Source organism: Artemia sp. Qi Xiang Cuo, chromosome 5 (genome assembly GCF_049724085.1).
Source record: "Artemia sp. Qi Xiang Cuo chromosome 5, ASM4972408v1, whole genome shotgun sequence".
NCBI lineage: Eukaryota > Metazoa > Arthropoda > Branchiopoda > Anostraca > Artemiidae > Artemia > Artemia sp. Qi Xiang Cuo.
Genome location: NC_142798.1, coordinates 1369238 through 1381648, shown reverse-complemented (window position 1 = coordinate 1381648; position 12411 = coordinate 1369238). Strand labels below are relative to the sequence as shown.

The following is a 12411-nucleotide window of genomic DNA, read 5'->3' as shown; positions in this document are numbered from 1 at the left end:
CAGGCTTTTGTAGAGAGACAATCAGTGGAAATTAAACTTGATCAACCCGTCTCATGCGGAGGGACTAAAAGGCAATCAGAAAAGCTGACATTTGGTGTCGATCTTTCCGCATACAAAATAAAATGATCAGACAAATGTAATATGAGTTACCTGTATTAAATATTCTTATACCAATAGCTGATGAGTATTAAACATATTCTTAAATGAGAATGGCTCTTCTGATTTTTTTTAAATTGGTTTTCAATGCTTGGCGAACCAGAACCGGGGGATGGCAAAGCTGTACCGGGGTCGTACAGGCTCGCCATATCTGAACAAGGTCATTGTTTTTTGAATTATGCCTATAACTGATAGGCTAAAAAATATCAAAATTTTGCTTGATGTCCTGAATGTGTAGGTACATTTTGGTGGGAAAAAGTTTACTGTAGGTTGACAAGCATAGTAGAAAAAAATTATTTTCTAAAAAAGTGATGAACGTGGGCGGGTCTCCCCTACAACTTTCCTTTGAAGGTGTATTTGTCTTAGGGAACTAACACACTGTTAGTGCTTGAATTTCTATGGACGAAAAACGCTGTCAAATATAATCAATTGAGTTTGATTATTTAGTTTCATGGTTCAACGTGGCAATACTGACGAAAATGTGGTACTGACCTTAAAAATTCATAATTTTCAAACAAACAAAAAACTTGGAAAATGTGCGGTTTTCAGGTATGTATAGACCCCAAGATGTGTCTAAGAGGCAAAAATACTTTCCTTTTAATGTCCTTGGGGGGGGGGGAGTACAGCGGGTCCACATGCCTAATGTATTAGGTACAATTATTCTGCATATTATGTAGTAAGAGTTATTTTCTAACTTTACACTGTCCAAATACTTTACCCCCACCCAGGGGCGTCGTTCGAAGGGGGCAAGGAGGCAGTTATTCCCCCCCCCCAATATTGTGGAGAAAAAAATTATTATATATTCCAAGCACCTTAACGATCTTGATATGGACCCCTCTTGTCCCCCAATAAAAATGCTGGAGATTCACCCCTGCCAACACCCCCCCCCCCTAATGTGCAAATATATAGCCCAAATTATATATTTTCTATCTATTCCGTCACTTCTCTTTGTCTTGTCAGACGCTAAGCCGAAGAAACTAAAGAAAGAAAACCGGTTCTATAATGCGTCAATGAATGAACAATTTGAGGGCATATATCATACACGTACCGTTACTTTAAATACTCGACAACCCTTTCCAGTTCATATATTATAGTTATGAAAAAGAGGAAAAAACCTCCGGCATTTCCTAAGCTGGAACTTTGTAAACCACTAACTACATATTTTAGCATGATGCCATCAAGTCTTATATCATACAGTCATATAGATAATGATCCGAAATGAGACCAAAAAGGCCCTTGAAACTTGCGTTTTATTCCAGTGATGCACACACAAATTTGTAAAAAGCACGTAGAGAAAACCAGTAGCTTTCAAATAAGTCATTAAATAGCCCTCTACGATGCTCCAGTGCACAGCCAGCACCAGCGAAAAAGAGAAATCTCCATGATACATAGGCTAAAATATGATAATTTCGGGTTTCCATAAGGAGGGGGGGGGATCAAAACCTCGGATCAAGGGTTTGAAGAATGAGACTTTAAATGGTATACTTTGCATTTCTATCCCCCTCTGTTTTCTGGGAGTTTTTAAGCTCTTTTTCGAGATTTCCGTAAATTAATTATTTTGAATGTTTTTTTTAGAAAATATCCCATGAAATTCTTCAAGGGAAATTTTCCGTGGGAGAAATTTTCCATTGGGATGGGGAATCCCAGGAGAATTTTTCACGGAGGTATGGGGAGTCCGGCATCATTTGAAAAACAATCAGAAGTTAAATATGATACTTTTTTTAATGAAAGTAAGGAGAACTTTCAGCGAGGATTGAATGGTCCAGGAAGAATTAAACGGGGGGAGGGGGGGGGGTACCCGGGAGGAATTTTCGGTGGAGGAATTTCCATGAAAGGAGGAGGCGGATTTCCCGGAATTATTTGAAAAAGCATCAGAAATTAGACAGTAAAAAGACAAGTGTTTTTAAACTAAAAGTGAGGATCATCACTAAAACTTAAGCGAACACTCCGTATATGAGTGGGGTTGCCCCCTCCTCAATCCCTCGCTCTTCGCGCTAAAATTTAACCTTTTGTCCGGATTCTTTAAGGACGACTCCTAAAACACAAGGGCCGTTGAATTGGAACAACAAAAACTTTTTTTAAGTATTAAAAAACTAGCGTAATGAGCGAGGGGGAGCCCCCATCATATACGGAATAATTTCTGTTCGTTTTAAAATTTAATGGTTCTCTTTACTTTTAGTTGAAAATTTTTTTTTATTTGATACTTATAGGAAACAAAACTGAGGAAGCAAAAACTTAATAAGTAAGAAGTAAAAAGAGCTGAGTGATGCCTCTGATACATTATTATTCTCTTAACCGCCATAAACGTCGATCTGACATTGAGCATTTTTTAATTTTTTTAATTTAAGATCTAAAAGGGGACAGAATGAAGTCAGTTTCAATTTTATTGATGAGAGTAACAACGGGTGACACCTTTTCTTTTCGATATTAATACTGATGGTGAAGAAAAAAAAATAATATAACCTGCAAAGTAGTTACTTTTCTATATGAAATATATGCATTTATTTCAGATCACTTGTCTTTGAGTTTGACATACTTCTATCCACACAATTTATTCTGGGTACTTAAACAAAGAAGAAAAAAAAATTCTTTAATGAAGATAAAGGGACATTAAAACTTGAGTATTAAAACGCAAGAAAAGGTTCCACCCCCTCTCCCTCAGTTTCAGCAGTCTGTGTTTACGTTTACTATTCTTATAGCAATGTTCCATGTATTATATTTATTCCAGAAAAAGTGCATCCATCTAGATAATTATCGGGAACAAAAGGATCTGGAATATCAAGATGAGTTTTAGGGCCATCATCTCCCAGTTCTCCAAGGGAAGTTGTTAAAACCAACTGTTTTTATAGGGTATACCCCCCCCCCCCTTCTCCATACAGGTAGGCGTACGAATGTGGTCGTTAATATAATGCTTCAAATATTTCTACAATGAGAAGTATTCTACAATGAGAGTCTTTCGCACCAACTATATTGCAGGGTTAGTCCACAAATACTCCCCATGGGTAAAGTAAAAATATCCTACCCCCCCCCCTCCATTTCCATACTTTTCAGACGAGCATCGGGGTTTTATAAGAAATTAGGCCTAAATTTGCAGTTTTTGAGACTTCTGTCCACAATCCGTTCTGGTTTGTAATAACATGCAGCCGAAAAATAAGTGTCTATCTTGACCGTTTATTCTATATGGACTGACAGCGTCTCCAAATTTTACTGGCTTCTTCATTTCGAACAACCTTTGTGATAATTATAAATTGAATGACAATTCCGAAAGGTTGGATAAACAAAATTTTTGTGCTTTTCTGGCCAATTTATTTTTGTATTTTTTTGCCACAGATGCCAGAAAACAACACTGTGCTTGGGCACTATCTCTTTTGGTACTTCAAAAAGAGCACTGAAACTTTTATTTTTCTTTCGAATGAGCCCCCTCCCGACATTCTAGGACCACTGGCTCAATACAATCGCCCTTAGAAAAAACAAAACACAAAAGCACACGATATGATTTCATCGAATTTTTAAGGGGCCTTTTTCCCCGTTTACACAATTAGTCAAAAATTGTCAGGCTTAGAGCTGTTAATAGATAAATTTAATACGTAATCTTAATAAAATTTACAGATTTGGAATTACCATAGTAGACATATTTTTTTAAACATATTAAGTTTCGATCAAAATTCCTTTTCGTAAAGTTTCAGTAACTTACTATAGGCTATAGTTACTACTATACTATAGTCGCTCCTTGACATTTCGTTACTACAATTTTGGTATTCCTGATCATAGTTAGTTATACAGCGAAGACAACTCTTGGCACGGCTAATGTGCTTTTATCCCTTCGTTTTCCCTTGCGTTTATTTTATTTTTGCGATTTCTTTTTTTATATAATCACTCCATCCTCTATTATTTATTCGTTCACAGAGTGGGATATAAATAAATAAATTAATTAAATCCATTAAAACTTAGCACTAGAATAGCTTTTATGAGTTAAACAATACCGGAACGACGTCTTTCCTACTAAAGGATTCTGGTGTTATTGTTAAGTGAGATAAAAGTTCAAATTGAAAGCGTTTGAACTCCATTTAAATTAAACGATTCAAATCATTTTGTTCATGGTGGAGTCCTTGCTTAGCTACAAACTATAGCCTTTAGAAGATGAAAACACTAGGGTCTATACAGAAAACAAGAAAGAAATTGCAACCTTAGAAACTCGGAAAAAAGCCTTTTGCGAGATTAGGTTTTAAATAAGATTCCCAAGAATGTTAACTTGCATTTGAGGCAGGCGTTGATCTACAAGAAACAATTATTTTAATATTTTATTTTATATTTCAAATAATTTTTCTTTGATTTTTAAATTTTCAAAATATATTTTCATATTTGCATTTTTATGTTTACGTTAAACGTATTCAAAAATACATACTTATTATTTTTACACATTTATTTTTATTTTTTAAACTATCATTTACGATTATTATTTTGCTATTATTACATCATTTTATTACTTTAAATTTATAACTACTTTATATTTTAAGGAACTGACAAACATCTATTTTAACGACTGTGCCTACAAAGGGAGCTGCCATACAAGGAAATAGGTCTGCATTTTAATTTTAATCCATTGCAGGTGGGTGCACATTAGCATATCTGATTAGGGTGGTGATTTTGAGGTAGGCGGCATGGAGTAGGGGTCATGATGAATAAGGAAGATGCTAAGTCCTGTTTATGTTGGGAAGGTATTAATAATAGAATTCTAGTTGCTTATTTATGACTAAAAAGTTGAGGCTTCAGGGTATCAGTTATAGTAGTTATACTAGTAGTTATCAGTTGTAGTAGTGACTCAAATGAATTTTACTTACAGTTACAGGAGCAAATAGACAGGATTCCAAGTAGAAATATGATGTTTTTACTAGGAAATTTTAACGCCAACGTCGGTAGAAATAGGGACAGATGGTAGCCTAGCCTAGGTAAATTTCCAGTAGTAAAAGAAAACAGTAGTGGCTACAAACTGTTGCAATTTTGTAGGTATAACAATTTAGTTATAACCAATACAGTGTTTGGTAACAAAATGGCCCATAAATTAACATGGCATTCACGTGATAGTGCGACAGCTAGCCTCATTGATTATGTTATAGTAAACCGAAGACTGGCAGGATCAATATAGGATACTAGGGCATATAGGAGTGCTGTACCTGATGTTAAAAGTAAAGATCACCATCTAGTAGTGTCACGGGTTAATTTACAGCAGAAATCTGGATAGGGTAACTACCTTCTTGTAGGTCATGATGTTGGTAGGCTCCAGGATGAGAATTTGATAGAAACCTTCCAGGAACAGTTGATTACTAAACTAGAGAGTTTAAAATTTAACAATGTAGAAAATGGGTGGAATAATTTTTTTGGAAAATAATTTGTGAAGTTGCTGATAGTGTCTCAGGGAAGACAGTTAGGAAAGCAGGTAGGAATTTAGTGAAAATACTGATTATGTTTAATAGAGAGGAGGAGGGGCTTGTAGAGGAGTTTTCTGAGGGACAGATCATATGAAAATACGAGGAATGTAAAGAAAGTGGAGAAAGCAGTAAAATATGAAATAAGGAGGTGTAAAGTGGAGGCCATGGATAAAATTGTCGAGGATCTAGAAGATGCAGCTAGACGGCATAATAGTAAAATACTATACTAGCATGTTAATAAATTGAGAGAGAGTAGTCAATCTGGACTTGTCCCAGTTAAAGATAGAAACGGGGTCACAGTTAGTGATGAGGAAAGAGTTAAAAGAGAGATGGGCAGACCATTTGAGAATGTGCTAAACTAAGATAGAGTTATGGGTTATTGGAAATGAGGCTAGTACCAGGTTTCGTATTAAATAAGGAGTTAAGCAGGGTTGTGTTCTATCACCCTTTATATGGATTATTTTGATGGACTTTGTCTTAAGGAACACAGGAGAAGCGATGGGAGACCACGGAATCAAATGGGGAGGAAAAGTCTCCTGGACTTAGATTATGCTGATGATTTAAGCATTTTAGATGGAAGTCTGAGCAAAATGAATAAACTTTTAGAGGTTTTGCCAGTTCAGGGTGCTAGAATAGGTCTTAAAAATAATGTTAAGAAGACTAAGTCGCTAAGGCTAGGAATAAGTGAAGATGAAAAGGTTACGTTGTGTAACGAAAAGATAGATCAAGAGGACAGCTTCACCTGGTAGTATTATTAGTAAAGACGGTGGGAGTAGTGAAGACGTTAAAAGTAGAATAGCCAAGGCTCAGGGTGTTTTTTTTTTACAGCTGAAAAAGTTTGGAAGAATAGGAAGATAAGTCTGCGAACCAAGATTAGAATATTGGAAGCTACAGTGATGACAGTCGTCAAATATGGTTCTGAAGCATGGGCGCTACAAAAAACGGAGGAACATTTGCTAGATGTTTTTTGGAGAAATTGCCTATGTTTTGGGTACCCGGCTGACTGACTGTATTTCAAACTGTAGTTCTGCCCAAGCCAATGGCAGATAAAGAATGACAGATTGCCGAAGATTTTTCTTTTCCCAACCGCCAAGGGCTAAACAGAAAGCAGGTCGCCCGCGGTTGGGGTGAGAGGATGTCGTAAACAAATATTTAAGGGAAATAGTAACATCCTGGGAGGGTGTAAAGGGGGAGGCTTTGAATAGATTGAAATGGAGGAGGAGCATACGTAGCTGTGTTGGCCTCAGGCAGCTTGGTGCTGCGGTGAGTTGTTTGTATTAGTAGTAGCAGTAGTATTTTCTTAAAGCTTTCCTAGCTAGGCTATAATTTTTACACACAGAAGCATGTTTTTCTTCAAAACGTAGGCTAAGATGGTAATCTGTGGGGTAGTCTGAAAGTTGAAATCTTTTGTGACCTTTTGATTATTAGCATATTTGAGATTGACCCCCTCCTTTCAGGTAATAGGGTAAAACTCAATCAATCGTATGTTTTGTAATCTAGTACGAGCAAAAAAAAAAAAAAAATGATGGAAAAAGAAATCCCGCACTACTTTCTAAAATAGTCTCATTTCTATTTTTGTGGATAGTATTCATTCAAAACACAAATTAAAACACTTTTTTTCACTGCTTTCATTAAATTAGTTGTACTTTTTAGTACTTTGCATATTTTATGACACAAGTGAGAAGTTATACAGAAGAAATAGTTAATATGTATCTGTAGCCAATTTGTGAACAGCGTATACTTATTAAGCAGGAAACTAAATCCTAAATTAGCGATTCATTAGCGCTATGCATCAGCTCTCTTGGTCTGAGGTTTAGATTCTGCGGAGCATAACTATACCGTCAGTATCCCTAACAATTTTCTATTCTTTCCACCCCATCTCTCTTGTTCTATTTCTTTCTATCTACCCTCCATCAGAGACATAAACAGCCACAAGAATACAGATCTCAACAGCCATTTGTATAAAAGAATACATGAATTCACACCAAAAATTGTCACTAAAAAAATAAAAATAAAATAAACAAATAGAAAAAATGACGTTAGGTGAAGGTTGAAGACGCGAGCCCCACCGAGGGAAAGCAGCATTTATTTGAGAGGACAAAAAAAGACCGAACGAAGTGAGCGTAGAGGCTGTAAAAAAACCATGCAGATTTAACGAAAAAAGGGGTTGCATTAACTAGTTTTCGCTATTCAATTTCTCATATAAGTCAGGTAAAGTTATAGATGTTTATGTTCTTTACTGGGTTGGAAATGGAATTAGTGAAGGAAGCAACTACTATATTTGGAAATAACATAAAAAGGAGCATAGAATGGTATGTAGGCCTACTCCTACCAAACGAAGAAATCAAAATATTTATAAATTTACCAAAGATTAGCAGTACATTGATAATTGTTTGACAAACAATTACATTTTTAGAACAATTATTGTTTTAGAACATTTTCAACCCATCGCATACGGCAATTAATGAGTTTGATGTATAAATATATAAATTTGTATTGCAAACCAATTTCCGAGACGCATGCGCAACGAAATTATTGCAGCAGAGCATACACTACAGCGTCAGTCTACAGAATTCTTTTTGTGTTATTATATTTTCTTCACATTTCTTAACTTATTCTCATTAATTTTCTATTTTTTTGTTTTTAGTATTAGCTTACTAAATTCATTATTTTTAACAATTAAGGTAACAATTAGAGCTACCAACGAATTCTCACGACTCTATTCAAAAAGATCTCTTCTCTGCCGTCTATTAATAAAATTTTGTAGATGGCGCTTAGGATACTAGCGTGCACGAAAGCTCATTGTTCTTTTTTTTTATCTTGGATAAGTTATTAGATTTTCGATGGATTTTCATTTTGAGTAGGATAATTGGTTGGATAATCTTAAAAATTTAGCTAACCGGAAATCCAGTGAAAGTGTAGGATTTTCAACTATATTTCTAGAAATAAAGAAATTATATGACAAATTTGTGACTTTCAGTTTTTATGTTGAAATACTACAGGAAAGCATCTGAGAATCCTCAATCGCATCACTCCCCAAATCGTAATTGAAGCTTTTAATAAAAAATCTAAACAAATAAATAGGGAGAAAGAATTATACTTGCAAGTATATAAACGAGAAACGCAACAATTTGGCAAAGGAAATAACAGTTTTCTATCCTTCACTCAACAGTCTTGTTAATACCCTCTTCCGAAATATACTTAAAACACAATTTTTTTACTTCATTAAAAAAAACTTTTGAACTTGCGTTAATTTTATTGTCATAGTAGCTTTCATTCTATCTATGTCCCCTCACCCTCTCTAATGCTTGTATACAGCCCTAGGCTATAGACAAAAGTTCAGCAATTTTGTTGGTTTCAAGTAACTTGTAATTGTTTTTCAACAACAGATGGCTCATAGTGCCAAATAATATAAAACTGAAAAAAAAGAAGCAAATTCGTGTATATGTCCAGACATTATTGAAGAGCGAAGACAGAGTCAAGTAAGTAACTATTGCTTGACTTGGTTCAAATTTTACATACCACTCAAGATGCCTTTTAACGCTAATTCTACGAGGCTTTTTTTAAGGTCCGTTTGAACATTAGTACAAAACTACAGATTATTTCAAAAAATTAAATTTATTTTCTCCATTTGCTCCATTTAACAGCATAGTTGCCAAGTTCGTTCAGATACTTCTCATACGTTCAATGTATGATTCAATACATTCATACATTCAAATTTAAAAGTAACCTCTCATAAAAAATTGCCGCCTGCTTCGATAACCAAGAATTCAATGCCCTTTTTACGTCGTCGTCATTATTGTAACGTTTGCCTCTGAGGTGTTGCTTGAGGCAGAGAAACGGATGGTAATCACTCGGCGTAAGATCAGGACTGTATTGTGGGTGTCTGGGTGATCCAAAACTTCTCAGCCAAAACTGTCCAACAAATTACGGGTCTGACCAGCAGTGTGAGGTCTTGCATTGTCATGAAGGGCAATTCCCTCTGAAGGACAATCCCATCACTTTCTGAGGGTTTAGAAGTATGCTTCTGGATTGATAGTGGGTCTTCGTTGCATGAAGTTGACCGAAAAAACACCATGTTTATTCCAAAACAGCGATGCCATGATTTTGCGCTGGGACAGAATCTGTTTGGCCTTCAACTTCACAGGGGAGTGTGTGTGTTTCCATTTCATGTTCTGTCGCCTCGATTTGGGCGTGATATGCGAAACCCATGTTTCATCTCCAGTTCAACCGGTCGCCACCTCAGTGGCAACCGTTAAAAAGATGAAGAAGATGTTAAAACGACAATGAACTCTTGGTTATCGGAACAGACAGAAAGTTCATATGAAGAGGCTACTTTAAAACTAGTTCAGAAGCATGATAAGTGTTTGAAAAAAACTTGGCAACTATGCCGAAAAATAGAGTAAAGGATGTACTTTCTGAAAATAAATCTACTTATTTGAATAATCTGTCACTGTGTACGTATGATCAAACGGACCTTACTTAAAAAAAAGGCTCGTAATTATGCTAATTACTATGCTTGCAATTGTTTTGCAGAAAAAGTAGTATATTCTGCAAGTTAGCTTTCGAAGAACAGCGTTGGATATTTCGTTGGATTTTGCATCGATTTTTACTAACAGCATCTTTCGGAAACACTCAAAGCTTTTTCTCACAATCACATTTGTTAGATTCGTTAATGTGACCTGGTAGGAGGAGGTATCACGGGTAATAAAAGAAATCGTAGACAGACATTGGGACATTTTTAAAGAAAGGGGTTCCGCAGTCCCCAGCGTATGTGCAGTAATGCTTCCAGTCCTTCGCTCATTTAAGGAGACAAAAGACTTACCAAAAATTCGTCTCTAATGAAATATTTAGCTCTGAGAACTTCAGAATTATCTCCTGGTTCTGAAATGGCATCTAATGGCGTGGCATAACGACTAAAATCAGGAAAATAATCATCCAAATGGTGTTTTCGTGCGTTGATCTTCTCGGCGAGCAAATCTTGTTTGTTGAGGAAAAGGATCACAGAAATCGTCCGCAACCACCTGCGTTTTCAAAATAATTTAATTTACAAAGTTTTTATACTGTCAAAAGTTCAAAACGAAAAAAAGTTGACGGGCAAATGGTAAATTAAGATAAAAACTGGAAAGGAAGGAGAAAAACGAAAACACCGAAACAAAAGAACCGAAAACAGAAGCCTAAAGAGAAACAAAAACCTCATAATTCTTATATCAACATCACTAGATCAGAAAATACTTAACCAAAGAACTGATAAGAATATTAAACTGAAGAGAGGAATTGCAAGATTATCTCTGCTAAAAAATAATTAACACCATATAGCTAATTTTTTTCAAAAATAACTATGGCTTAAAATGATTTACAGACTAACTAATAAATCCAGACTAATTTCTATTTTTCTGATACATTAATCTTTACTTAAGCCAGAGAAAATTCAAAAACAAAACAATCTGCTTAGTTTGAGAAAATTTTAAGTTATATCTAAGAAAACTTGAATATTTAATTGAAATTCAAACTGACGCGACTGAACTGAAAGCAAGCCTATTTTGAATTTTTCGCCTGGCACTGTCAGTGGTGCTAATGGTCTTTAACTTATATTAAAATTAAATTACTTTTACTAAAGTACTTGCAAGATTAAAGTATAAAAAAAAACATGTGAAAGTCCTTGATATGCGCGGCACTATTAGTTGTGCGCCTTACGTACAATGCTATGATTATATGACGCGTTTTAATAACGGCCATCTTTATGGAAAAGAGCCACTGGTTTCCAAAAAAGTGGTGCGACCAATTAATATGACTATATTGATAGGTGTAACTGAATTTTAATACAACAGGGTTAATTGATATTTATATTATTTTTAAACTGTAATTTTCCTTTCCAGCTAACAGTTCTAACATTAGAACTATACACCTGATTTTCGGACTGTTAGCCAATAGACGATTGGCTGGCTTCGGGGCTTGATGTTGCATTTTCTGGCATTAAATGATTTTAGCAAGCAGTGACTTACTTGACTTGAAAACTTTTGCACGGCATCGTCATCAGCTTAGAGGAAACCATACATCAGCGCCGTTAATTGTCTCCAGCGGGGTCTGTCCTGGGTAAGGGTTGGAGGGTCAATGACGTCAATGCTTCTGGAAGTATGTCAACCACACATAACGTCCGACCATACTGTGCGTGGTCAATCTTTTGGGCGTTTCCATCCGTTTGAAGTTGGAACAAAGACGAAGATGATTCGGGTACTGGTTTGAGGGGACAGGCGAAGTAGATGACCATACCAACGCAGCGACCAATTTCGAGCTGCTCAGACAGGGATGGCAATTTAAACTAGTGGGGAATCTCCAGGGTATGTTCCCTCTCAAGCTATTTAACGCGTTTGTTTTGTGGAGGTAAGTATCAACTCATTTTATTTTCTAATATTTGGAATTTTTTCTTTTTTTTTCTTTAATTTTTTTTAATGACTTAGATGCTCATTTTTTGACATAACTTTGTTGATACTTTCCAATTATAAAAAGTAAAATATTTGATGCCTCCTTTTCTCGCTAGTAGGAGCCGTTGAAAAAAATTAACTTCTGATATCCAATCAGTTTTTGCTGAATATTTGGGACCTAAAAACCTTCTTATTACAAACAACGGATTACCAATAATACTCGAAATTCCCCAAACTCACCTTTAAACACTCATTCCCCCTTCCACCTCTCGTAACAATGAGTATCATTTAGGTAGATTCTAATATCAGTACGTTAAAGTGTGCCACGAAAAATACTCCTTTAAAAGGAAAAATAATAGAAAAGGAGCTGCGATAAAGGACCTCCACAAAGAAGGGCAAAG

At 35.6% G+C, this 12411-nt stretch overlaps 1 protein-coding gene across 1 annotated transcript in view; it reads right to left on the bottom strand.

The window, feature by feature from the left end:
• Window positions 1-12411, bottom strand: part of Galphas (G protein alpha s subunit) — a 148707-nt gene that overhangs the window by 53485 nt on the left and 82811 nt on the right. Inside the window, exon 9 of the mRNA XM_089088670.1 lies at window positions 10411-10609. Coding sequence (XP_088944796.1) covers window positions 10411-10609 — 199 coding nt within the window. The remainder of the gene's footprint in view (window positions 1-10410; window positions 10610-12411) is intronic.